The sequence below is a fragment of the Hypomesus nipponensis genome, chromosome 23, assembly GCF_054491055.1.
Source record: "Hypomesus nipponensis isolate SF chromosome 23, ASM5449105v1, whole genome shotgun sequence".
Classification (NCBI taxonomy): Eukaryota; Metazoa; Chordata; class Actinopteri; order Osmeriformes; family Osmeridae; genus Hypomesus; species Hypomesus nipponensis.
Window position 1 is genome coordinate 20,377,501 of NC_140383.1, and position 26,615 is coordinate 20,404,115.

Here is a 26,615-nt window from a genome sequence, read left to right on the forward strand (position 1 = left end):
GTCAGTGTCTTGACTGAACGACATTAACTGTAACTATCTATCTAATGTGGTGGCATGGGTGTAGCTATGTGGTAGAGCATTTGGCTGTGGATCAAGATGTCAGAGGTTCAAATCCTCCGTGTGTGTGGCTTTGAATAAAGAAATCTGCTAAATAACTACATCTACTGTTTACTACTCATACATAATGTATTCTACAAATGCATACTTTGAATCCCTACTTGTCCTCGATTGCGTTCAGGTCAGGTCTACCCAGTGCCAGTGTGTGTGGAGTTGTTTTCAGCTTACCAAGGTGAACCATCTTTGGAGGCCGGAGGGTTTGGTCTTTCTTAGATGGTCCAGATTGTCCCCATCTGGGCAGGGGTCCAGAGCCATGGAGCTCCTGGAGATGGAGGAGCTGTTGGAGGTTTGGGAGTGCAAAGAGGAGGATAAATCTGAGGTGGAGGAAGAGGAGGAGTGACAAAACCAGGAGGTGGAGGAGGATAAATCAGAGGTGGAGGAAGAGGAGGAGTGGCAGAACCGGGAGGTGGAGGCGGATGAGGAGCTATCGTCAGAAAGCTCAGATCCGTCATCTATCCTCCCATTTCTTCTGAAGCAGGAGCTTCCATTGGCCTTTTCCAAGCCAGCAGAGTCCTGAGCATTCTCCTTCTCCTCACAACCTGTTTGAAAACGGACGGTAACATCCCACACAGCAGGAGGCAACCAGGAAAGCTCCTGGACCTGCTTAGAGAAACCAGAAGCTCCATCATCCTTCCCATCTTCCTCGATATTCATTTCCCTGGCAACGTTGATGGCCTTGGTCAGGCAATCTGACATTTCTTCGTTGTTGGGGACAATGATATCGGCATTCTCCGACTGGCAAACTTCCTGGTTGGTGAAACCTAAACTCAACCCTGGGTTGGGACTTCCTGTTGTCCCTTCCTCGTCAGTGGCTTCAGAAGAGGAGCTCCTAAGGAGATCCGCCAGCCTGGCCATGGCCTCAGCATCAAGGCCTAGCACAACAAAACACACTCACACTGTTAAGTATCCTATTATTATTATAGCTATTTCCTATACTTTCCTTTAAACAGTGATTGACTTTGATCGCTAACATTAATATTAGAGTTATTAACTATACCTACACTGTCATTCAGCAGTACTGTATCACTTACAACTCCAGTTACACAGTGTTACTAGTTGCCTGAACACCTGAATTCCCTTCGGGGTCAATATAGTGATTGAGTAAAAAATGTCTCTACCTTTGTTGACCATGGCCATGGCTTTTCCTGGGTCATTGCAGGTACAGTGAAGGACATCTCCCACCTTTACGGTTAACACCTCAGATATGGCCTCTAGTGCCCCCCTCTGGTCCTGGCTGGCAGAGGAAGATGGCCGCGGTGTGCTCTGTGAGATGTTTCTACCAACAATCCCTTGGCTGGGGCCCGGCGGAAACTTGATGGACCAGTCCAGAGACGAGTCGCTGCTGTCACCGTCATCTAAGGATGCATTGCTGTCGGAGTCAGCCCTGTCCTCCTTCCACATCCATTTAAGGTGATCTTTCATCGGGACACGTTCGTCCGGAAGAAAGATGACCAGGCCAAGGAAGTTCTCCATCAGTTGTTTGAATGCCAAGTGGAGGAAGTTGTACATCAGAGGCCTGAAGAGATCCCAATCCAAGCACTGCTTTGCCTCCCAGTTCTGGACGTTGGGCTGGGAGTGACAGCGGCATGCCGAGGGAAAACGTCCCATCTGTGTCTCCGGGAGCAGATTATATATGTGAATAATCAGCTCATCGGAGAAGCAGTCGATCCTCGCCTGCAACACCCTCGTACCCGTGCTTTGGGACACCAGCAGGCGGTCCAGGTCGTACTCTGCCTGGTCGAAGGACGAGACAGAGGAGCCATCGTCACTTTCGCAGTCTTCGTCATCAGTGACTGATCTGGAGGCCGAGTGTGCCATCTGCACAACCGTGTCCAGCATTTTCTGAGCAGTGAGGTTAAGGTCGTGGCAACTAGCAACACTGTTTGCCTCACTCCTGGGACTAGGGCTCCTAGTGGCTGACTTAGAGGAGAAAGGAGTGGTCTCATTCTGCTGGTTCTCTTCCTCCTGCTCCTTGCTGGCAGAGCTGCACTCCTCCTGCTGGGTGTAGAGAGGGAGGCTTTCCTGACACAAGGGTGTGCAAGCCTCCTTCTCCTCCCTTCCCTGGACCATGTTTCCCAGCAGCTCTCCCTGGCTACTGCTGCTGCTCCTCCTGCTTCTCAAAACACCCTGGGGGATGTCAGGTTGGTCTGAGCCCTGAGAAGAGGCCCGGACCTGGGACTGACGAGAGGATGAACTCTCCCTCCAGAGGTCTGGAGAAGCCACAGGGATGAAACATACCTTCTCACTCAACACCCCAGAGCGGACTGGAGACAGCAGATCTGCCAAAGAAGATCTGCTGCTCATGGAGACACAGTTGCTGTGGGAGGAAGTGGCACACAGCAGGTCTTGGTTGAGGTGATGGACCTGGTAAAGGGCCATGGCGGGCAGCACTCCCTCATTGACCACATGGAGAACCCACTCCATCATCTCCTCTAAATGCTTCTCCAGCTCAGCTATGTTCTTGTTCTGAGAGAGAGAGAGAGAGAGAGAGAGAGAGAGAGAGAGACAGAAAAACAGGGCGCAGAGAGAAAGAGAGAAAGGCAGCGTAAAAAAAGGGGGAGGACGTTAAATCGCAGTACAGATACACATAGTTATTGTCAAGCTGAGTAAAAAAATATTGTGTTAGAAAATAAACATCTTATCTACCTTTCTCAACAGGACCGTTTTGATGAGTCTCCATTGACTGTAAGAAGAAAAAGAACACATTTGTCACACTCTCTCTACAGTACAATGACAACTAACGACACATTGTAACATTGTGTTCATCAGGGCAGTAGCCTAAAGAGGACGTTAACAGGGACACTTACGAATGGGACATAATAGCTTCAAACAGAGACTGGGGCGTGGTCTCCCGGGTCACTGGGTCATCCAGGGTGGGAGGTGAAGACGGTGGAGACTGAGCCTGAGGTCGGCGTGTAGTCAGAGGTGGAGACGGAGGTGATGTGGGTGGAGATGAAGGTGGAGGTAGAGAGAAGTTTGTTCTCTCCCCATCATCTGGTGTGGACCTGCACTTTAGGGTCTTGGGTTCCTCTTGGCTGAGTGGCACAGAGGCTGATGGTCTTATTGGTGGAAGAACACCTACATGTAGAGGAGAGTCACAGTGTGATTGGTGGATCCCTCTCTTGATAAAAAGGGATCATTCAATCATGAATGTTGTACTTTTGATACATGAATAAACCAATACTCACAGTAGCTGGTCTGGGACATGGGAGGCATCTTCACACATGCACCACCAATCACCTGCAGGCAAGACAAATGCTTAGCAAGGCATCGTAACAGAGTTGGAGACGTGGAGGTAGACTGAGTTGAGGGGAGTAGTTTGTGTCTGTAGTACCCAGTGAGGGGATGAGGGCCTTTTACTCACCATCCTGCCTGGTCCTGCCAGTTTCCGGGCCAGGTGTGAACCTCGTTCAGCAGCTGGCGTACGGCCTCCAGTGCCCACATCAATCCTCCAGGACTCTGCCTGGGGCCCCTTGTTAGCCCCTCCAGCTTTGTCCGATCCTGCAGCCTTCCTGCCAGCCTTGGTTTTGCGGCCGGCCTTAGTGCATTGAGGAGGCAACAACATTATTAATGGCAAAGGTGGATGTTACATCACCATACTGACATACTTGTATTGTATGCGTCCTCAACTTCCTCTCCCAACCTACTGGTCCATAGAGTGACACTGCTCACGATCAGAAGAAGCTCTGATAAGTCCCACAGGCATAGATTAAACTCTTAAATTGGTCATTCTGTGCCACATGGGTGAGGCATGTTTTTCCAAAGCACTAACACTTTTATCAGAATTATATAATATTGTATTGATGTTAATGTTACACTATCTGGTCAAAATCAGATGCCATTCCCTGGCTGTAACCACTGGAATACTGTTCAACTACACTACACTTCTGATTCTGGATGATCTGCTGCACTTACTTTATGCAAATACTATTAGCGTCATTTTGGATCAAATGCGTGTGCTCATTGAATATATTATCAAATGTGTAGAGTTTCTACAGGCAGCTGTTCTTACCTGGAGGAGGTCCTGCTGTTCTGGGGACTTCCTGTCATGGGGCTGCAGGGGAGGAAACTTCAGTCCAGGCTCTGACCAACAGGGTGGCAGGGGCAACTGGGAGGCAGTTGTGTCACGGAGACACGCAGGCTGGACACACACACACACACACACACACACACACACCATGTAAACACACGTGCACACAAACAAGGTGCGGTAGGTGGAGTTGAGGTTACAATTAGCAGTGTAACACGACAAGAGAGAGAGAGGTGCCTCGAACAGAACTTTTGTTATCTTTTGATGAGGAAATATAACTTGGAATTATGAAATATGACTAGGTCAGGTCAGTGTCAAACACAACTTTTAGACTCACAATAAATAAAGAAATTATTCTCAGTAATCTAGAGAACCAAATATTTTCGTGTTTGAATCGTTGTAGCTACTTCAAGATGACCAGCCTTACCTTCTGTTTACTCCTCAATTCTAGTCTTTTATGTTTTGAGATGTCATCCATGTTTTTGCTCTTGGTAAGGATGACAAATTAAGAAATCACTTCTATAAAATGAAAAGTTTCTTTGCCTACGAAGCATTTTCTTTCATCACTGACATATTTTACTTCTTAGGATGAATTATTATCATTTGCTAAAGTGCGTCACAATCTCTGTATGCGTCATAATGTCCAGACTGCGCGGTATCTCTCCCAAAGCGATGCGACAGAAAAGTGCGATTGCAAGTTTAAATAAACTGAAGTTTTTCAACTAAATTGGTAGGGAAATTGTTGTTGTGTAACAGTGTGAGTTGTACAGCGATTCTACGTCCTTTACCCAGGGCTATCCAACTACCATACTGTAAGTCGCTCTGGATAAGAGCGTCTGCTAAATGCTAAATGACTAAATGTAAATGCTACTTTCACGTTAACCACACAGTGAGGAATCAGCTTTGCTGTTAAAATATAAAGAGTGAAGCTTTATTGACACACGCACGCTACATGCACGGGTTGCATGGCAATCTCATCAGCGGATCTCATTGGTTATCACATTATAATTGAGAGCCCATTACTGTTACTCGATTTGGCATGACCACCAGACCCTAGAATGTTCAGCCCCTCTGCTGCGAATGGTGGAGGACAACCAAAAGTCCCTCCCACACAGCCCTGGATCAATCATTGTCCACTGCAGGAAAGTTCCAGTTTAGGTTGTATGTGTGTGTGTGTGTGTGTGTGTGTGTTTGTGTGTGTGTGCATGCGTGTATGTTAACCAGTTGTGGTCTCCTGCCCCTCTCCAGTGCCAGGCATTGGTAGAACTGGTTGCCAGCTGTATCAGTTGTCAACAACTTAGACACTAGGTGGACATGCTCAGATTTGTATGCTGTCTAAATATGGACAGGTGCTCGAGCACCCTGCACCCCTTCCAAACCCCACCACCCCCACCCCTACCAATTGTTCTCCCTTCATTAGCAAATGCTTCCCGTCCCTCTGTCTCCATTTTACTGTCTGTCTTATCCCATCCTCTCTGTCCCCCCTCTTCCTCACATTTCACTTCCTATTTGACACCCCTCCTCTCCCCAGGGGTGGTACAAGTTTTTCCTTGTCTTCCTTGAGGGTTTAGGTTGGTTGAGGGGCAGTTCTATGGGCGTATGTGAAGCCCTCTGTGACATGCTTGCGTGTATAAAGGGCTATACAAATACATTTGATTTGATCTGGGGCACTACTCGGTGTGCGGCACAGTGATCAGCTATTCTACTTCCTAAGTCCCAGTTCTCATAAGGTTATCTGTTATCAATGTTATTTTCTGAAGCATACATGAGGACATTGAGACAAATGTATATGTATCTTCATGGATATGTTAATTCAATTGTAATATGTGACTTTATTTAAAACGTTTCTTCACCTTCAGTTTTATACAGAAGTAAAGTGTCTGTGTACTTTTATTGTGACACACAATAATTAGCCTCTGCGTGGCTGCAGTCCTGATATGGAGATGTCACAAGCCTAAACACAAACAGCTTAGCAATTACAAGGGAAATATTTATTATTACTAAAATTATGAATAGCTCTGTTATGCATTTCAGAGTGGGAAATGGCTACGGTGGTTGTTGAAGTGACAGATCCTCTCTGTCTCCGAAGTCAGGTCAGGAAGCAAGCGGCTGCCTCTACTGGTGAGTCTCGCAGCTACAACAGAACGCCTTGGAAAGAGCTGCAGAGATCCTGCGGAAGAATCCTTTAATGGACTTCTTCTTCTTCTTCTTCTGTTTCTCTACGCTGGAGGACTCAGCAGGATCTGGGCCTGGACAGGGAACACCATCACACAACAGGAGATGATGTCACACAACCAGCACTGTCCATTTACTTGAAAAGAGTATGAGTGTGTGTGTCTCTCTCTCTCTCTCTGTGTGTGTGTGTGTGTGTGTGTGTGTGTGTGTGTGTGTGTGTGTGTGTGTGTGTGTGTGTGTGTGTGAAATGGTGGGAGAGCCAACTAAAGTGGGAAAGCCTAAATGAACAAAAATGATCTGACAATATATCATAAAAATATATCATGATCTCACTTCCACAGTTGAGGGGAGTAACTGAGTTGGTCTTCTTCTGTCCTTTGGCAGCAGAACTATGTGTGACCTTGGTGACAGCATTGGTCTTCTTTCTCATCTGGGATGGAAGTGAGACCAAAGACAAACATAATTCCTTAAAATGATTAAGTATTTTACATTTTGTTGACAGGAAATAAATGAGCAAAGTCTAGTTCAGGCATGGCACTCTGGCAGCGCGCGTCATCCGCTCATTACCTACACCTGTGTTAGCCTGCTCAAGCCCATTGAGCTACGTCCGATTAAGCGGCATTCAAAGGCTGCGCAGATACACACACACACTCACCCCTGGTTGCTGTATGATCTGTGCTGCTGCCAACCTCCACCCTCCCCTTCTCCCCCTTGTTGTCTGTATGTTCTATCCATCAGGGGGATTATATCTGTATTTGCTCCCTGCCTCATATTCTATGTATGTATGTTGCTCGTTAATGCTGCTCGCTAAGGTAGGGACTGGGTCTCCTAGATACATACACTGCCAAAGTCAAACCTATTTCCATGTCTATGGTTATCAATACATGCTCAAATCTGATATGTCAGTGTCTTGACTGAACGACATTAACTGTAACTATCTATCTAATGTCGTGGCATGGTTGTAGCTATGTGGTAGAGCATTTGGCTGTGGATCAAGATGTCAGAGGTTCAAATCCTCTGTGTGTGTGGCTTTGAATAAAGAAATCTGCTAAATAACTACATCTACTCTTTACTACTCATACATAATGTATTCTACAAATGCATACTTTGAACCCTTTCTTGTCCTAGATTGCGTTCAGGTCAGGTCTACCCAGTGCCAGTGTGTGTGGAGTTGTTTTCAGCTTACCAAGGTGAACCATCTTTGGAGGCCGGAGGGTTTGGTCTTTCTTAGATGGTCCAGATTGTCCCCATCTGGGCAGGGGTCCAGAGCCATGGAGCTCCTGGAGATGGAGGAGCTGTTGGAGGTTTGGGAGTGCAAAGAGGAGGATAAATCTGAGGTGGAGGAAGAGGAGGAGTGACAAAACCAGGAGGTGGAGGAGGATAAATCAGAGGTGGAGGAAGAGGAGGAGTGGCAGAACCGGGAGGTGGAGGCGGATGAGGAGCTATCGTCAGAAAGCTCAGATCCGTCATCTATCCTCCCATTTCTTCTGAAGCAGGAGCTTCCATTGGCCTTTTCCAAGCCAGCAGAGTCCTGAGCATTCTCCTTCTCCTCACAAGCTGTTTGAAAACGGACAATAACATCCCACACAGCAGGAGGCAACCAGGAAAGCTCCTGGACCTGCTTAGAGAAACCAGAAGCTCCATCATCCTTCCCATCTTCCTCGATATTCATTTCCCTGGCAACGTTGATGGCCTTGGTCAGGCAATCTGACATTTCTTCGTTGTTGGGGACAATGATATCAGCATTCTCCGACTGGCAAACTTCCTGGTTGGTGAAACCTAAACTCAACCCTGGGTTGGGACTTCCTGTTGTCCCTTCCTCGTCAGTGGCTTCAGAAGAGGAGCTCCTAAGGAGATCCGCCAGCCTGGCCATGGCCTCAGCATCAAGGCCTAGCACAACAAAACACACTCACACTGTTAAGTATCCTATTATTATTATAGCTATTTCCTATACTTTCCTTTAAACAGTGATTGACTTTGATCGCTAACATTAATATTAGAGTTATTAACTATACCTACACTGTCATTCAGCAGTACTGTATCACTTACAACTCCAGTTACACAGTGTTACTAGTTGCCTGAACTCCTGAATTCCCTTCGGGGTCAATATAGTGATTGAGTAAAAAATGTCTCTACCTTTGTTGACCATGGCCATGGCTTTTCCTGGGTCATTGCAGGTACAGTGAAGGACATCTCCCACCTTTACGGTTAACACCTCAGATATGGCCTCTAGTGCCCCCCTCTGGTCCTGGTTGTCAGAGGAAGATGGCCGCAGTGTGCTCTGTGAGATGTTTCTACCAACAATCCCTTGGCTGGGGCCCGGCGGAAACTTGATGGACCAGTCCAGAGACGAGTCGCTGCTGTCACCGTCATCTAAGGATGCATTGCTGTCGGAGTCAGCCCTGTCCTCCTTCCACATCCATTTAAGGTGATCGTTCATCGGGACACGTTCGTCCGGAAGAAAGATGACCAGGCCAAGGAAGTTCTCCATCAGTTGTTTGAATGCCAAGTGGAGGAAGTTGTACATCAGAGGCCTGAAGAGCTCCCAATCCAAGCACTGCTTTGCCTCCCAGTTCTGGACGTTGGGCTGGGAGTGACAGCGGCATGCCGAGGGAAAACGTCCCATCTGTGTCTCCGGGAGCAGATTATATATGTGAATAATCAGCTCATCGGAGAAGCAGTCGATCCTCGCCTGCAACACCCTCGTACCCGTGCTTTGGGACACCAGCAGGCGGTCCAGGTCGTACTCTGCCTGGTCGAAGGACGAGACAGAGGAGCCATCGTCACTTTCGCAGTCTTCGTCATCAGTGACTGATCTGGAGGCCGAGTGTGCCATCTGCACAACCGTGTCCAGCATTTTCTGAGCAGTGAGGTTAAGGTCGTGGCAACTAGCAACACTGTTTGCCTCACTCCTGGGACTAGGGCTCCTAGTGGCTGACTTAGAGGAGAAAGGAGTGGTCTCCTTCTGCTGGTTCTCTTCCTCCTGCTCCTTGCTGGCAGAGCTGCACTCCTCCTGCTGGGTGTAGAGAGGGAGGCTTTCCTGACACGAGAGTGTGCAAGCCTCCTTCTCCTCCCTTCCCTGGACCATGTTTCCCAGCAGCTCTCCCTGGCTACTGCTGCTGCTCCTCCTGCTTCTCAGAACACCCTGGGGGATGTCAGGTTGGTCTGAGCCCTGAGAAGAGGCCCGGACCTGGGACTGACGAGAGGATGAACTCTCCCTCCAGAGGTCTGGAGAAGCCACAGGGATGAAACATACCTTCTCACTCAACACCCCAGAGCGGACTGGAGACAGCAGATCTGCCAAAGAAGATCTGCTGCTCATGGAGACACAGTTGCTGTGGGAGGAAGCGGCACACAGCAGGTCTTGGTTGAGGTGATGGACCTGGTAAAGGGCCATGGCGGGCAGCACTCCCTCATTGACCACATGGAGAACCCACTCCATCATCTCCTCTAAATGCTTCTCCAGCTCAGCTATGTTCTTGTTCTGAGAGAGAGAAAGAGAGAGAGAGAGAGAGAGAGAGACAGAAAAACAGGGCGCAGAGAGAAAAGAGAGAAAGGCAGCGTAAAAAAAGGGGGAGGACGTTAAATCGCAGTACAGATACACATAGTTATTGTCAAGCTGAGTAAAAAAATATTGTGTTAGAAAATAAACATCTTATCTACCTTTCTCAACAGGACCGTTTTGATGAGTCTCCATTGACTGTAAGAAGAAAAAGAACACATTTGTCACACTCTCTCTACAGTACAATGACAACTAACGACACATTGTAACATTGTGTTCATCAGGGCAGTAGCCTAAAGAGGACGTTAACAGGGACACTTACGAATGGGACATAATAGCTTCAAACAGAGACTGGGGCGTGGTCTCCCGGGTCACTGGGTCATCCAGGGTGGGAGGTGAAGACGGTGGAGACTGAGCCTGAGGTCGGCGTGTAGTCAGAGGTGGAGACGGAGGTGATGTGGGTGGAGATGAAGGTGGAGGTAGAGAGAAGTTTGTTCTCTCCCCATCATCTGGTGTGGACCTGCACTTTAGGGTCTTGGGTTCCTCTTGGCTGAGTGGCACAGAGGCTGATGGTCTTATTGGTGGAAGAACACCTACATGTAGAGGAGAGTCACAGTGTGATTGGTGGATCCCTCTCTTGATAAAAAGGGATAATTCAATCATGAATGTTGTACTTTTGATACATGAATAAACCAATACTCACAGTAGCTGGTCTGGGACATGGGAGGCATCTTCACACATGCACCACCAATCACCTACAGGCAAGACAAATGCTTAGCAAGGCATCGTAACAGAGTTGGAGACGTGGAGGTAGACTGAGTTGAGGGGAGTAGTTTGTGTCTGTAGTACCCAGTGAGGGGATGAGGGCCTTTTACTCACCATCCTGCCTGGTCCTGCCAGTTTCCGGGCCAAGTGTGAACCTCGTTCAGCAGCTGGCGTACGGCCTCCAGTGCCCACATCAATCCTCCAGGACTCTGCCTGGGGCCCCTTGTTAGCCCCTCCAGCTTTGTCCGATCCTGCAGCCTTCCTGCCAGCCTTGGTTTTGCGGCCGGCCTTAGTGCATTGAGGAGGCAACAACATTATTAATGGCAAAGGTGGATGTTACATCACCATACTGACATACTTGTATTGTATGCGTCCTCAACTTCCTCTCCCAACCTACTGGTCCATAGAGTGACACTGCTCACGATCAGAAGAAGCTCTGATAAGTCCCACAGGCATAGATTAAACTCTTAAATTGGTCATTCTGTGCCACATGGGTGAGGCATGTTTTTCCAAAGCACTAACACTTTTATCAGAATTATATAATATTGTATTGATGTTAATGTTACACTATCTGGTCAAAATCAGATGCCATTCCCTGGCTGTAACCACTGGAATACTGTTCAACTACACTACACTTCTGATTCTGGATGATCTGCTGCACTTACTTTATGCAAATACTATTAGCGTCATTTTGGATCAAATGCGTGTGCTCATTGAATATATTATCAAATGTGTAGAGTTTCTACAGGCAGCTGTTCTTACCTGGAAGAGGTCCTGCTGTTCTGGGGACTTCCTGTCATGGGGCTGCAGGGGAGGAAACTTCAGTCCAGGCTCTGACCAACAGGGTGGCAGGGGCAACTGGGAGGCAGTTGTGTCACGGAGACACGCAGGCTGGACACACACACACACACACACACACACACACACCATGTAAACACACGTGCACACAAACAAGGTGCGGTAGGTGGAGTTGAGGTTACAATTAGCAGTGTAACACGACAAGAGAGAGAGAGAGGTGCCTCGAACAGAACTTTTGTTATCTTTTGATGAGGAAATATAACTTGGAATTATGAAATATGACTAGGTCAGGTCAGTGTCAAACACAACTTTTAGACTCACAATAAATAAAGAAATTATTCTCAGTAATCTAGAGAACCAAATATTTTCGTGTTTGAATCGTTGTAGCTACTTCAAGATGACCAGCCTTACCTTCTGTTTACTCCTCAATTCTAGTCTTTTATGTTTTGAGATGTCATCCATGTTTTTGCTCTTGGTAAGGATGACAAATTAAGAAATCACTTCTATAAAATGAAAAGTTTCTTTGCCTACGAAGCATTTTCTTTCATCACTGACATATTTTACTTCTTAGGATGAATTATTATCATTTGCTAAAGTGCGTCACAATCTCTGTATGCGTCATAATGTCCAGACTGCGCGGTATCTCTCCCAAAGCGATGCGACAGAAAAGTGCGATTGCAAGTTTAAATAAACTGAAGTTTTTCAACTAAATTGGTAGGGAAATTGTTGTTGTGTAACAGTGTGAGTTGTACAGCGATTCTACGTCCTTTACCCAGGGCTATCCAACTACCATACTGTAAGTCGCTCTGGATAAGAGCGTCTGCTAAATGCTAAATGACTAAATGTAAATGCTACTTTCACGTTAACCACACAGTGAGGAATCAGCTTTGCTGTTAAAATATAAAGAGTGAAGCTTTATTGACACACGCACGCTACATGCACGGGTTGCATGGCAATCTCATCAGCGGATCTCATTGGTTATCACATTATAATTGAGAGCCCATTACTGTTACTCGATTTGGCATGACCACCAGACCCTAGAATGTTCAGCCCCTCTGCTGCGAATGGTGGAGGACAACCAAAAGTCCCTCCCACACAGCCCTGGATCAATCATTGTCCACTGCAGGAAAGTTCCAGTTTAGGTTGTATGTGTGTGTGTGTGTGTGTGTGTGTGTTTGTGTGTGTGTGCATGCGTGTATGTTAACCAGTTGTGGTCTCCTGCCCCTCTCCAGTGCCAGGCATTGGTAGAACTGGTTGCTTCATCACCAGCTGTATCAGTTGTCAACAACTTAGACACTAGGTGGACATGCTAAGATTTGTATGCTGTCTAAATCTGGACAGGTGCTCGAGCACCCTGCACCCCTTCCAAACCCCACCACCCCCACCCCTACCAATTGTTCTCCCTTCGTTAGCAAATGCTTCCCGTCCCTCTGTCTCCATTTTACTGTCTCTCTTATCCCATCCTCTCTGTCCCCCCTCTTCCTCACATTTCACTTCCTATTTGACACCCCTCCTCTCCCCAGGGGTGGTACAAGTTTTTCCTTGTCTTCCTTGAGGGTTTAGGTTGGTTGAGGGGCAGTTCTATGGGCGTATGTGAAGCCCTCTGTGACATGCTTGCGTGTATAAAGGGCTATACAAATACATTTGATTTGATCTGGGGCACTACTCGGTGTGCGGCACAGTGATCAGCTATTCTACTTCCTAAGTCCCAGTTCTCATAAGGTTATCTGTTATCAATGTTATTTTCTGAAGCATACATGAGGACATTGAGACAAATGTATATGTATCTTCATGGATATGTTAATTCAATTGTAATATGTGACTTTATTTAAAACGTTTCTTCACCTTCAGTTTTATACAGAAGTAAAGTGTCTGTGTACTTTTATTGTGACACACAATAATTAGCCTCTGCGTGGCTGCAGTCCTGATATGGAGATGTCACAAGCCTAAACACAAACAGCTTAGCAATTACAAGGGAAATATTTATTATTACTAAAATTATGAATAGCTCTGTTATGCATTTCAGAGTGGGAAATGGCTACGGTGGTTGTTGAAGTGACAGATCCTCTCTGTCTCCGAAGTCAGGTCAGGAAGCAAGCGGCTGCCTCTACTGGTGAGTCTCGCAGCTACAACAGAACGCCTTGGAAAGAGCTGCAGAGATCCTGCGGAAGAATCCTTTAATGGACTTCTTCTTCTTCTTCTTCTGTTTCTCTACGCTGGAGGACTCAGCAGGATCTGGGCCTGGACAGGGAACACCATCACACAACAGGAGATGATGTCACACAACCAGCACTGTCCATTTACTTGAAAAGAGTATGAGTGTGTGTCTCTCTCTCTCTCTCTCTCTCTCTCTCTCTCTCTCTCTCTCTCTCTCTCTCTCTCTCTCTCTCTCTCTCTCTCTCTCTCTCTCTGTGTATGTGTGTGTGTGTGTGTGCGTTCGTGTGTGTGTTTGTGTGTGTGTGTGTGCGTGTGTGTGTGTGAAATGGTGGGAGAGCCAACTGAAGTGGGAAAGCCTAAATGAACAAAAATGATCTGACAGTATATCATGACAATATATCATGATCTCACTTCCACAGTTGAGGGGAGTAACTGAGTTGGTCTTCTTCTGTCCTTTGGCAGCAGAACTCTGTGTGACCTTGGTGACAGCATTGGTCTTCTTTCTCATCTGGGATGGAAGTGAGACCAAAGACAAACATAATTCCTTAAAATGATTAAGTGTTTTACATTTTGTTAACAGGAAATAAATGAGCAAAGTCTAGTTCAGGCGTGGCACTCTGGCAGCGCGCGTCATCCGCTTATTACCTACACCTGTGTTAGCCTGCTCAAGCCCATTGAGCTACGTCCGATTAAGCGGCATTCAAAGGCTGCGCAGATACACACACACACTCACCCCTGGTTGCTGTATGATCTGTGCTGCTGCCAACCTCCACCCTCCCCTTCTCCCCCTTGTTGTCTGTATGTTCTATGCATCAGGGGGATTATATCTCTATTTGCTTCCTGCCTCATATTCTATGTATGTATGTTGCTCGTTAATGCTGCTCGCTAAGGTAGGGACTGGGTCTCCTAGATACATACACTGCCAAAGTCAAACCTATTTCCATGTCTATGGTTATCAATACATGCTCAAATCTGATATGTCAGTGTCTTGACTGAACGACATTAACTGTAACTATCTATCTAATGTCGTGGCATGGTTGTAGCTATGTGGTAGAGCATTTGGCTGTGGATCAAGATGTCAGAGGTTCAAATCCTCCGTGTGTGTGGCTTTGAATAAAGAAATCTGCTAAATAACTACATCTACTCTTTACTACTCATACATAATGTATTCTACAAATGCATACTTTGAACCCTTTCTTGTCCTAGATTGCGTTCAGGTCAGGTCTACCCAGTGCCAGTGTGTGTGGAGTTGTTTTCAGCTTACCAAGGTGAACCATCTTTGGAGGCCGGAGGGTTTGGTCTTTCTTAGATGGTCCAGATTGTCCCCATCTGGGCAGGGGTCCAGAGCCATGGAGCTCCTGGAGATGGAGGAGCTGTTGGAGGTTTGGGAGTGCAAAGAGGAGGATAAATCTGAGGTGGAGGAAGAGGAGGAGTGACAAAACCAGGAGGTGGAGGAGGATAAATCAGAGGTGGAGGAAGAGGAGGAGTGGCAGAACCGGGAGGTGGAGGCGGATGAGGAGCTATCGTCAGAAAGCTCAGATCCGTCATCTATCCTCCCATTTCTTCTGAAGCAGGAGCTTCCATTGGCCTTTTCCAAGCCAGCAGAGTCCTGAGCATTCTCCTTCTCCTCACAACCTGTTTGAAAACGGACGGTAACATCCCACACAGCAGGAGGCAACCAGGAAAGCTCCTGGACCTGCTTAGAGAAACCAGAAGCTCCATCATCCTTCCCATCTTCCTCGATATTCATTTCCCTGGCAACGTTGATGGCCTTGGTCAGGCAATCTGACATTTCTTCGTTGTTGGGGACAATGATATCAGCATTCTCCGACTGGCAAACTTCCTGGTTGGTGAAACCTAAACTCAACCCTGGGTTGGGACTTCCTGTTGTCCCTTCCTCGTCAGTGGCTTCAGAAGAGGAGCTCCTAAGGAGATCCGCCAGCCTGGCCATGGCCTCAGCATCAAGGCCTAGCACAACAAAACACACTCACACTGTTAAGTATCCTATTATTATTATAGCTATTTCCTATACTTTCCTTTAAACAGTGATTGACTTTGATCGCTAACATTAATATTAGAGTTATTAACTATACCTACACTGTCATTCAGCAGTACTGTATCACTTACAACTCCAGTTACACAGTGTTACTAGTTGCCTGAACTCCTGGATTCCCTTTGGGGTCAATATAGTGATTGAGTAAAAAATGTCTCTACCTTTGTTGACCATGGCCATGGCTTTTCCTGGGTCATTGCAGGTACAGTGAAGGACATCTCCCACCTTTAAGGTTAACACCTCAGATATGGCCTCTAGTGCCCCCCTCTGGTCCTGGCTGGCAGAGGAAGATGGCCGCGGTGTGCTCTGTGAGATGTTTCTACCAACAATCCCTTGGCTGGGGCCCGGCGGAAACTTGATGGACCAGTCCAGAGACGAGTCGCTGCTGTCACCGTCATCTAAGGATGCATTGCTGTCGGAGTCAGCCCTGTCCTCCTTCCACATCCATTTAAGGTGATCTTTCATCGGGACACGTTCGTCCGGAAGAAAGATGACCAGGCCAAGGAAGTTCTCCATCAGTTGTTTGAATGCCAAGTGGAGGAAGTTGTACATCAGAGGCCTGAAGAGCTCCCAATCCAAGCACTGCTTTACCTCCCAGTTCTGGACGTTGGGCTGGGAGTGACAGCGGCATGCCGAGGGAAAACGTCCCATCTGTGTCTCCGGGAGCAGATTATATATGTGAATAATCAGCTCATCGGAGAAGCAGTCGATCCTCGCCTGCAACACCCTCGTACCCGTGCTTTGGGACACCAGCAGGCGGTCCAGGTCGTACTCTGCCTGGTCGAAGGACGAGACAGAGGAGCCATCGTCACTTTCGCAGTCTTCGTCATCAGTGACTGATCTGGAGGCCGAGTGTGCCATCTGCACAACCGTGTCCAGCATTTTCTGAGCAGTGAGGTTAAGGTCGTGGCAACTAGCAACACTGTTTGCCTCACTCCTGGGACTAGGGCTCCTAGTGGCTGACTTAGAGGAGAAAGGAGTGGTCTCCTTCTGCTGGTTCTCTTCCTCCTGCTCCTTGCTGGCAGAGCTGCACTCCTCCTGCTGGGTGTAGAGAGGGAGGCTTTCCTGACACGAGAGTGTGCAAGCCTCCTTCTCCTCCCTTCCCTGGACCATGTTTCCCAGCAGCTCTCCCTGGCTACTGCTGCTGCTCCTCCTGCTTCTCAGAACACCCTGGGGGATGTCAGGTTGGTCTGAGCCCTGAGAAGAGGCCCGGACCTGGGACTGACGAGAGGATGAACTCTCCCTCCAGAGGTCTGGAGAAGCCACAGGGATGAAACATACCTTCTCACTCAACACCCCAGAGCGGACTGGAGACAGCAGATCTGCCAAAGAAGATCTGCTGCTCATGGAGACACAGTTGCTGTGGGAGGAAGCGGCACACAGCAGGTCTTGGTTGAGGTGATGGACCTGGTAAAGGGCCATGGCGGGCAGCACTCCCTCATTGACCACATGGAGAACCCACTCCATCATCTCCTCTAAATGCTTCTCCAGCTCAGCTATGTTCTTGTTCTGAGAGAGAGAAAGAGAGAGAGAGAGAGAGAGACAGAAAAACAGGGCGCAGAGAGAAAAGAGAGAAAGGCAGCGTAAAAAAAGGGGGAGGACGTTAAATCGCAGTACAGATACACATAGTTATTGTCAAGCTGAGTAAAAAAATATTGTGTTAGAAAATAAACATCTTATCTACCTTTCTCAACAGGACCGTTTTGATGAGTCTCCATTGACTGTAAGAAGAAAAAGAACACATTTGTCACACTCTCTCTACAGTACAATGACAACTAACGACACATTGTAACATTGTGTTCATCAGGGCAGTAGCCTAAAGAGGACGTTAACAGGGACACTTACGAATGGGACATAATAGCTTCAAACAGAGACTGGGGCGTGGTCTCCCGGGTCACTGGGTCATCCAGGGTGGGAGGTGAAGACGGTGGAGACTGAGCCTGAGGTCGGCGTGTAGTCAGAGGTGGAGACGGAGGTGATGTGGGTGGAGATGAAGGTGGAGGTAGAGAGAAGTTTGTTCTCTCCCCATCATCTGGTGTGGACCTGCACTTTAGGGTCTTGGGTTCCTCTTGGCTGAGTGGCACAGAGGCTGATGGTCTTATTGGTGGAAGAACACCTACATGTAGAGGAGAGTCACAGTGTGATTGGTGGATCCCTCTCTTGATAAAAAGGGATCATTCAATCATGAATGTTGTACTTTTGATACATGAATAAACCAATACTCACAGTAGCTGGTCTGGGACATGGGAGGCATCTTCACACATGCACCACCAATCACCTGCAGGCAAGACAAATGCTTAGCAAGGCATCGTAACAGAGAAGTTATCAGAGTTGGAGACGAGGTTGATTGGGTTGAGGGGAGTAGTTGGTGTCTGTAGTACCCAGTGAGGGGATGAGGGCCTTTTACTCACCATCCTGCCTGGTCCTGCCAGTTTCCGGGCCAGGTGTGAACCTTGTTCAGCAGCTGGCGTACGGCCTCCAGTGCCCACATCAATCCTCCAGGACTCTGCCTGGGGCCCCTTGTTAGCCCCTCCAGCTTTGTCCGATCCTGCAGCCTTCCTGCCAGCCTTGGTTTTGCGGCCGGCCTTAGTGCATTGAGGAGGCAACAACATTATTAATGGCAAAGGTGGATGTTACATCACCATACTGACATACTTGTATTGTATGCGTCCTCAACTTCCTCTCCCAACCTACTGGTCCATAGAGTGACACTGCTCACGATCAGAAGAAGCTCTGATAAGTCCCACAGGCATAGATTAAACTCTTAAATTGGTCATTCTGTGCCACATGGGTGAGGCATGTTTTTCCAAAGCACTAACACTTTTATCAGAATTATATAATATTGTATTGATGTTAAAGTTACACTATCTGGTCAAAATCAGATGCCATTCCCTGGCTGTAACCACTGGAATACTGTTCAACTACACTACACTTCTGATTCTGGATGATCTGCTGCACTTACTTTATGCAAATACTATTAGCGTCATTTTGGATCAAATGAGTGTGCTCATTGAATATATTATCAAATGTGTAGAGTTTCTACAGGCAGCTGTTCTTACCTGGAGGAGGTCCTGCTGTTCTTGAGACTTCCTGTCATGGGGCTGCAGGGGAGGAAACTTCAGTCCAGGCTCTGACCAACAGGGTGGCAGGGGCAACTGGGAGGCAGTTGTGTCACGGAGACACGCAGGCTGGACACACACACACACACACACACACACCATGTAAACACACGTGCACACAAACAAGGTGCGGTAGGTGGAGTTGAGGTTACAATTAGCAGTGAAACACGACAAGAGAGAGAGAGAGGTGCCTCGAACAGAACTTTTGTTATCTTTTGATGAGGAAATATAACTTGGAATTATGAAATATGACTAGGTCAGGTCAGTGTCAAACACAACTTTTAGACTCACAATAAATAAAGAAATTATTCTCAGTAATCTAGAGAACCAAATATTTTCGTGTTTGAATCGTTGTAGCTACTTCAAGATGACCAGCCTTACCTTCTGTTTACTCCTCAATGCTAGTCTTTTATGTTTTGAGATGTCATCCATGTTTTTGCACTTGGTAAGGATGACAAATTAAGAAATCACTTCTATAAAATGAAAAGTTTCTTTGCCTACGAAGCATTTTCTTTCATCACTGACATATGTTACTTCTTAGGATGAATTATTATCATTTGCTAAAGTGCGTCACAATCTCTGTATGCGTCATAATGTCCAGACTGCGCGGTGTCTCTCCCAAAGCGATGCGACAGAAAAGTGCGATTGCAAGTTTAAATAAACTGAAGTTTTTCAACTAAATTGGTAGGGAAATTGTTGTTGTGTAACAGTGTGAGTTGTACAGCGATTTTACGTCCTTTACACAGGGCTATCCAACTACCATACTGTAAGTCGCTCTGGATAAGAGCGTCTGCTAAATGCTAAATGACTAAATGTAAATGCTACTTTCACGTTAACCACACAGTGAGGAATCAGCTTTGCTGTTAAAATATAAAGAGTGAAGCTTTATTGACACACGCACGCTACATGCACGGGTTGCATGTCAATCTCATCAGCGGATCTCATTGGTTATCACATTATAATTGAGAGCCCATTACTGTTACTCGATTTGGCATGACCACCAGACCCTAGAATGTTCAGCCCCTCTGCTGCGAATGGTGGAGGACAACCAAAAGTCCCTCCCACACAGCCCTGGATCAATCATTGTCCACTGCAGGAAAGTTCCGGTTTAGGTTGTATGTGTGTGTGTGTGTGTGTGTGTGTGTGTTTGTGTGTGTGTGCATGCGTGTATGTTAACCAGTTGTGGTCTCCTGCCCCTCTCCAGTGCCAGGCATTGGTAGAACTGGTTGCTTCATCACCAGCTGTATCAGTTGTCAACAACTTAGACACTAGGTGGACATGCTAAGATTTGTATGCTGTCTAAATCTGGACAGGTGCTCGAGCACCCTGCACCCCTTCCAAATCCCACCACCCCCACCCCTACCAATTGTTCTCCCTTCGTTAGCAAATGCTTCCCGTCCCTCCGTCTCCATTTTACTGTCTCTCTTATCCCATCCTCTCTGTCCCCCCTCTTCCTCACATTTCACTTCCTATTTGACACCCCTCCTCTCCCTAGGGGTGGTACGAGTTTTTCCTTGTCTTCCTTGAGGGTTTAGGTTGGTTGAGGGGCAGTTCTATGGGCGTATGTGAAGCCCTCTGTGACATGCTTGCGTGTATAAAGGGCTATACAAATACATTTGATTTGATCTGGGGCACTACTCGGTGTGCGGCACAGTGATCAGCTATTCTACTTCCTAAGTCCCAGTTCTCATAAGGTTATCTGTTATCAATGTTATTTTCTGAAGCATACATGAGGACATTGAGACAAATGTATATGTATCTTCATGGATATGTTAATTCAATTGTAATATGTGACTTTATTTAAAACGTTTCTTCACCTTCAGTTTTATACAGAAGTAAAGTGTCTGTGTACTTTTATTGTGCCACACAATAATTAGCCTCTGCGTGGCTGCAGTCCTGATATGGAGATGTCACAAGCCTTAACACAAACAGCTTTGCAATTACAAGGGAAATATTTATTATTACTAAAATTATGAATAGCTCTGTTATGCATTTCAGAGTGGGAAATGGCTACGGTGGTTGTTGAAGTGACAGATCCTCTCTGTCTCCAAAGTCAGGTCAGGAAGCAAGCGGCTGCCTCTACTGGTGAGTCTCGCAGCTACAACAGAACGCCTTGGAAAGAGCTGCAGAGATCCTGCGGAAGAATCCTTTAATGGACTTCTTCTTCTTCTTCTTCTGTTTCTCTACGCTGGAGGACTCAGCAGGATCTGGGCCTGGACAGGGAACACCATCACACAACAGGAGATGATGTCACACAACCAGCACTGTCCATTTACTTGAAAAGAGTATGAGTGTGTGTGTGTCTCTCTCTCTGTGTGTGTGTGTGTGTGTGTGTGTGTGTGTGTGTGTGTGTGTGTGTGAAATGGTGGGAGAGCCAACTAAAGTGGGAAAGCCTAAATGAACAAAAATGATCTGACAATATATCATGAAAATATATCATGATCTCACTTCCACAGTTGAGGGGAGTAACTGAGTTGGTCTTCTTCTGTCCTTTGGCAGCAGAACTATGTGTGACCTTGGTGACAGCATTGGTCTTCTTTCTCATCTGGGATGGAAGTGAGACCAAAGACAAACATAATTCCTTAAAATGATTAAGTGTTTTACATTTTGTTGACAGGAAATAAATGAGCAAAGTCTAGTTCAGGCATGGCACTCTGGCAGCGCGCGTCATCCGCTCATTACCTACACCTGTGTTAGCCTGCTCAAGCCCATTGAGCTACGTCCGATTAAGCGGCATTCAAAGGCTGCACAGATACACACACACACTCACCCCTGGTTGCTGTATGATCTGTGCTGCTGCCAACCTCCACCCTCCCCTTCTCCCCCTTGTTGTCTGTATGTTCTATCCATCAGGGGGATTATATCTCTATTTGCTCCCTGCCTCATATTCTATGTATGTATGTTGCTCGTTAATGCTGCTCGCTAAGGTAGGGACTGGGTCTCCTAGATACATACACTGCCAAAGTCAAACCTATTTCCATGTCTATGGTTATCAATACATGCTCAAATCTGATATGTCAGTGTCTTGACTGAACGACATTAACTGTAACTATCTATCTAATGTGGTGGCATGGGTGTAGCTATGTGGTAGAGCATTTGGCTGTGGATCAAGATGTCAGAGGTTCAAATCCTCCGTGTGTGTGGCTTTGAATAAAGAAATCTGCTAAATAACTACATCTACTGTTTACTACTCATACATAATGTATTCTACAAATGCATACTTTGAATCCCTACTTGTCCTCGATTGCGTTCAGGTCAGGTCTACCCAGTGCCAATGTGTGTGGAGTTGTTTTCAGCTTACCAAGGTGAACCATCTTTGGAGGCCGGAGGGTTTGGTCTTTCTTAGATGGTCCAGATTGTCCCCATCTGGGCAGGGGTCCAGAGCCATGGAGCTCCTGGAGATGGAGGAGCTGTTGGAGGTTTGGGAGTGCAAAGAGGAGGATACATCTGAGGTGGAGGAAGAGGAGGAGTGACAAAACCAGGAGGTGGAGGAGGATAAATCAGAGGTGGAGGAAGAGGAGGAGTGGCAGAACCGGGAGGTGGAGGCGGATGAGGAGCTATCGTCAGAAAGCTCAGATCCGTCATCTATCCTCCCATTTCTTCTGAAGCAGGAGCTTCCATTGGCCTTTTCCAAGCCAGCAGAGTCCTGAGCATTCTCCTTCTCCTCACAACCTGTTTGAAAACGGACGGTAACATCCCACACAGCAGGAGGCAACCAGGAAAGCTCCTGGACCTGCTTAGAGAAACCAGAAGCTCCATCATCCTTCCCATCTTCCTCGATATTAATTTCCCTGGTAACGTTGATGGCCTTGGTCAGGCAATCTGACATTTCTTCGTTGTTGGGGACAATGATATCAGCATTCTCCGACTGGCAAACTTCCTGGTTGGTGAAACCTAAACTCAACCCTGGGTTGGGACTTCCTGTTGTCCCTTCCTCGTCAGTGGCTTCAGAAGAGGAGCTCCTAAGGAGATCCGCCAGCCTGGCCATGGCCTCAGCATCAAGGCCTAGCACAACAAAACACACTCACACTGTTAAGTATCCTATTATTATTATAGCTATTTCCTATACTTTCCTTTAAACAGTGATTGACTTTGATCGCTAACATTAATGTTAGAGTTATTAACTATACCTACACTGTCATTCAGCAGTACTGTATCACTTACAACTCCAGTTACACAGTGTTACTAGTTGCCTGAACTCCTGAATTCCCTTCGGAGTCAATATAGTGATTGAGTAAAAAATGTCTCTACCTTTGTTGACCATGGCCATGGCTTTTCCTGGGTCATTGCAGGTACAGTGAAGGACATCTCCCACCTTTACGGTTAACACCTCAGATATGGCCTCTAGTGCCCCCCTCTGGTCCTGGCTGGCAGAGGAAGATGGCCGCGGTGTGCTCTGTGAGATGTTTCTACCAACAATCCCTTGGCTGGGGCCCGGCGGAAACTTGATGGACCAGTCCAGAGACGAGTCGCTGCTGTCACCGTCATCTAAGGATGCATTGCTGTCGGAGTCAGCCCTGTCCTCCTTCCACATCCATTTAAGGTGATCTTTCATCGGGACACGTTCGTCCGGAAGAAAGATGACCAGGCCAAGGAAGTTCTCCATCAGTTGTTTGAATGCCAAGTGGAGGAAGTTGTACATCAGAGGCCTGAAGAGCTCCCAATCCAAGCACTGCTTTGCCTCCCAGTTCTGGACGTTGGGCTGGGAGTGACAGCGGCATGCCAAGGGAAAACGTCCCATCTGTGTCTCCGGGAGCAGATTATATATGTGAATAATCAGCTCATCGGAGAAGCAGTCGATCCTCGCCTGCAACACCCTCGTACCCGTGCTTTGGGACACCAGCAGGCGGTCCAGGTCGTACTCTGCCTGGTCGAAGGACGAGACAGAGGAGCCATCGTCACTTTCGCAGTCTTCGTCATCAGTGACTGATCTGGAGGCCGAGTGTGCCATCTGCACAACCGTGTCCAGCATTTTCTGAGCAGTGAGGTTAAGGTTGTGGCAACTAGCAACACTGTTTGCCTCACTCCTGGGACTAGGGCTCCTAGTGGCTGACTTAGAGGAGAAAGGAGTGGTCTCCTTCTGCAGGTTCTCTTCCTCCTGCTCCTTGCTGGCAGAGCTGCACTCCTCCTGCTGGGTGTAGAGAGGGAGGCTTTCCTGACACGAGAGTGTGCAAGCCTCCTTCTCCTCCCTTCCCTGGACCATGTTTCCCAGCAGCTCTCCCTGGCTACTGCTGCTGCTCCTCCTGCTTCTCAGAACACCCTGGGGGATGTCAGGTTGGTCTGAGCCCTGAGAAGAGGCCCGGACCTGGGACTGACGAGAGGATGAACTCTCCCTCCTGAGGTCTGGAGAAGCCACAGGGATGAAACATACCTTCTCACTCAACACCCCAGAGCGGACTGGAGACAGCAGATCTGCCAAAGAAGATCTGCTGCTCATGGAGACACAGTTGCTGTGGGAGGAAGCGGCACACAGCAGGTCTTGGTTGAGGTGATGGACCTGGTAAAGGGCCATGGCGGGCAGCACTCCCTCATTGACCACATGGAGAACCCACTCCATCATCTCCTCTAAATGCTTCTCCAGCTCAGCTATGTTCTTGTTCTGAGAGAGAGAGAGAGAGAGAGAGAGAGAGAGAGAGAGAGAGAGAGAGAGACAGAAAAACAGGGCGCAGAGAGAAAAGAGAGAAAGGCAGCGTAAAAAAAGGGGGAGGACGTTAAATCGCAGTACAGATACACATAGTTATTGTCAAGCTGAGTAAAAAAATATTGTGTTAGAAAATAAACATCTTATCTACCTTTCTCAACAGGACCGTTTTGATGAGTCTCCATTGACTGTAAGAAGAAAAAGAACACATTTGTCACACTCTCTCTACAGTACAATGACAACTAACGACACATTGTAACATTGTGTTCATCAGGGCAGTAGCCTAAAGAGGACGTTAACAGGGACACTTACGAATGGGACATAATAGCTTCAAACAGAGACTGGGGCGTGGTCTCCCGGGTCACTGGGTCATCCAGGGTGGGAGGTGAAGACGGTGGAGACTGAGCCTGAGGTCGGCGTGTAGTCAGAGGTGGAGACGGAGGTGATGTGGGTGGAGATGAAGGTGGAGGTAGAGAGAAGTTTGTTCTCTCCCCATCATCTGGTGTGGACCTGCACTTTAGGGTCTTGGGTTCCTCTTGGCTGAGTGGCACAGAGGCTGATGGTCTTATTGGTGGAAGAACACCTACATGTAGAGGAGAGTCACAGTGTGATTGGTGGATCCCTCTCTTGATAAAAAGGGATCATTCAATCATGAATGTTGTACTTTTGATACATGAATAAACCAATACTCACAGTAGCTGGTCTGGGACATGGGAGGCATCTTCACACATGCACCACCAATCACCTGCAGGCAAGACAAATGCTTAGCAAGGCATCGTAACAGAGTTGGAGACGTGGAGTTAGACTGAGTTGAGGGGAGTAGTTGGTGTCTGTAGTACCCAGTGAGGGGATGAGGGCCTTTTACTCACCATCCTGCCTGGTCCTGCCAGTTTCCGGGCCAGGTGTGAACCTTGTTCAGCAGCTGGCGTACGGCCTCCAGTGCCCACATCAATCCTCCAGGACTCTGCCTGGGGCCCCTTGTTAGCCCCTCCAGCTTTGTCCGATCCTGCAGCCTTCCTGCCAGCCTTGGTTTTGCGGCCGGCCTTAGTGCATTGAGGAGGCAACAACATTATTAATGGCAAAGGTGGATGTTACATCACCATACTGACATACTTGTATTGTATGCGTCCTCAACTTCCTCTCCCAACCTACTGGTCCATAGAGTGACACTGCTCACGATCAGAAGAAGCTCTGATAAGTCCCACAGGCATAGATTAAACTCTTAAATTGGTCATTCTGTGCCACATGGGTGAGGCATGTTTTTCCAAAGCACTAACACTTTTATCAGAATTATATAATATTGTATTGATGTTAATGTTACACTATCTGGTCAAAATCAGATGCCATTCCCTGGCTGTAACCACTGGAATACTGTTCAACTACACTACACTTCTGATTCTGGATGATCTGCTGCACTTACTTTATGCAAATACTATTAGTGTGTCATTTTGGATCAAATGAGTGTGCTCATTGAATATATTATCAAATGTGTAGAGTTTCTACAGGCAGCTGTTCTTACCTGGAGGAGGTCCTGCTGTTCTTGAGACTTCCTGTCATGGGGCTGCAGGGGAGGAAACTTCAGTCCAGGCTCTGACCAACAGGGTGGCAGGGGCAACTGGGAGGCAGTTGTGTCACGGAGACACGCAGGCTGGACACACACACACACACACCATGTAAACACACGTGCACACAAACAAGGTGCGGTAGGTGGAGTTGAGGTTACAATTAGCAGTGAAACACGACAAGAGAGAGAGAGGTGCTTCGAACAGAACTTTTGTTATCTTTTGATGAGGAAATATAACTTGGAATTATGAAATATGACTAGGTCAGGTCAGTGTCAAACACAACTTTTAGACTCACAATAAATAAAGAAATTATTCTCAGTAATCTAGAGAACCAAATATTTTCGTGTTTGAATCGTTGTAGCTACTTCAAGATGACCAGCCTTACCTTCTGTTTACTCCTCAATTCTAGTCTTTTATGTTTTGAGATGTCATCCATGTTTTTGCACTTGGTAAGGATGACAAATTAAGAAATCACTTCTATAAAATGAAAAGTTTCTTTGCCTACGAAGCATTTTCTTTCATCACTGACATATTTTACTTCTTAGGATGAATTATTATCATTTGCTAAAGTGCGTCACAATCTCTGTATGCGTCATAATGTCCAGACTGCGCGGTGTCTCTCCCAAAGCGATGCGACAGAAAAGTGCGATTGCAAGTTTAAATAAACTGAAGTTTTTCAACTAAATTGGTAGG

General features: G+C 47.1%; 4 protein-coding genes and 1 long non-coding RNA gene across 5 annotated transcripts in view; all 5 read right to left on the reverse strand.

Annotated features, from left to right (window-relative positions):
• The window catches only part of LOC146234530 (uncharacterized), a 2,078-nt gene extending 1,264 nt beyond the window's left edge, over window positions 1-814 (reverse strand). The window contains exon 1 of the mRNA XM_084688125.1: window positions 286-814. Coding sequence (XP_084544251.1) covers window positions 286-813 — 528 coding nt within the window. The 5' untranslated portion in view covers window position 814. The remainder of the gene's footprint in view (window positions 1-285) is intronic.
• Window positions 815-5,998: 5,184 nt separating this feature from the next.
• On the reverse strand, window positions 5,999-10,016 carry LOC146234531 (uncharacterized). Its single transcript, XM_084688575.1, has 5 exons — window positions 9,986-10,016; window positions 8,459-9,806; window positions 7,509-8,212; window positions 6,656-6,752; window positions 5,999-6,396 (listed from the first exon to the last, which is right to left on the reverse strand). Exons 2-5 carry the CDS (start codon window positions 9,765-9,767, stop codon window positions 6,263-6,265), a joined length of 2,244 nt encoding a protein of 747 aa, XP_084544701.1. The 5' UTR covers window positions 9,768-9,806; window positions 9,986-10,016; the 3' UTR covers window positions 5,999-6,262.
• A 3,214-nt stretch (window positions 10,017-13,230) lies between these two features.
• Window positions 13,231-16,165, reverse strand: LOC146234532 (uncharacterized). The gene is made up of 4 exons (XM_084688119.1): window positions 15,759-16,165; window positions 14,809-15,512; window positions 13,956-14,052; window positions 13,231-13,628 (listed from the first exon to the last, which is right to left on the reverse strand). The coding sequence occupies exons 1-4, from the start codon at window positions 16,147-16,149 to the stop codon at window positions 13,495-13,497; spliced, it is 1,326 nt and encodes a 441-aa protein (XP_084544245.1). The 5' UTR covers window positions 16,150-16,165; the 3' UTR covers window positions 13,231-13,494.
• Window positions 16,166-18,010: 1,845 nt separating this feature from the next.
• LOC146234533 (uncharacterized) lies at window positions 18,011-19,227 on the reverse strand. The gene is made up of 3 exons (XR_014741545.1): window positions 19,098-19,227; window positions 18,657-18,785; window positions 18,011-18,182 (listed from the first exon to the last, which is right to left on the reverse strand). It is a non-coding gene; the product is annotated as an uncharacterized LOC146234533 (long non-coding RNA).
• A 1,568-nt stretch (window positions 19,228-20,795) lies between these two features.
• On the reverse strand, window positions 20,796-24,276 carry LOC146234534 (uncharacterized). The gene is made up of 5 exons (XM_084688576.1): window positions 24,088-24,276; window positions 22,968-23,691; window positions 22,018-22,721; window positions 21,165-21,261; window positions 20,796-20,929 (listed from the first exon to the last, which is right to left on the reverse strand). Exons 1-5 carry the CDS (start codon window positions 24,274-24,276, stop codon window positions 20,796-20,798), a joined length of 1,848 nt encoding a protein of 615 aa, XP_084544702.1.
• Between the last annotated feature and the right edge of the window lie 2,339 nt (window positions 24,277-26,615).

Excerpts from the sequence above, each read along its gene's own strand:
- LOC146234531 (XM_084688575.1), bottom strand. The coding sequence starts at position 9,767 with ATGATGGAGTGGGTTCTCCATGTGGTCAATGAGGGAGTGCTGCCCGCC. Across the intron at positions 8,213-8,458 it reads CATGGCCATGGTCAACAAAG|GCCTTGATGCTGAGGCCATG; the intron begins GTAGAGACATTT and ends TTGTTGTGCTAG. Across the intron at positions 6,753-7,508 it reads TCCAAAGATGGTTCACCTTG|ATGAGAAAGAAGACCAATGC; the intron begins GTAAGCTGAAAA and ends CTTCCATCCCAG.
- LOC146234532 (XM_084688119.1), bottom strand. The coding sequence starts at position 16,149 with ATGTACAACTTCCTCCACTTGGCATTCAAACAACTGATGGAGAACTTC. Across the intron at positions 15,513-15,758 it reads CATGGCCATGGTCAACAAAG|GCCTTGATGCTGAGGCCATG; the intron begins GTAGAGACATTT and ends TTGTTGTGCTAG. Across the intron at positions 13,629-13,955 it reads TACTCCCCTCAACTGTGGAA|GCCCAGATCCTGCTGAGTCC; the intron begins GTGAGATCATGA and ends TTCCCTGTCCAG.
- LOC146234534 (XM_084688576.1), bottom strand. The coding sequence starts at position 24,276 with ATGATGGAGTGGGTTCTCCATGTGGTCAATGAGGGAGTGCTGCCCGCC. Across the intron at positions 22,722-22,967 it reads CATGGCCATGGTCAACAAAG|GCCTTGATGCTGAGGCCATG; the intron begins GTAGAGACATTT and ends TTGTTGTGCTAG. Across the intron at positions 21,262-22,017 it reads TCCAAAGATGGTTCACCTTG|ATGAGAAAGAAGACCAATGC; the intron begins GTAAGCTGAAAA and ends CTTCCATCCCAG.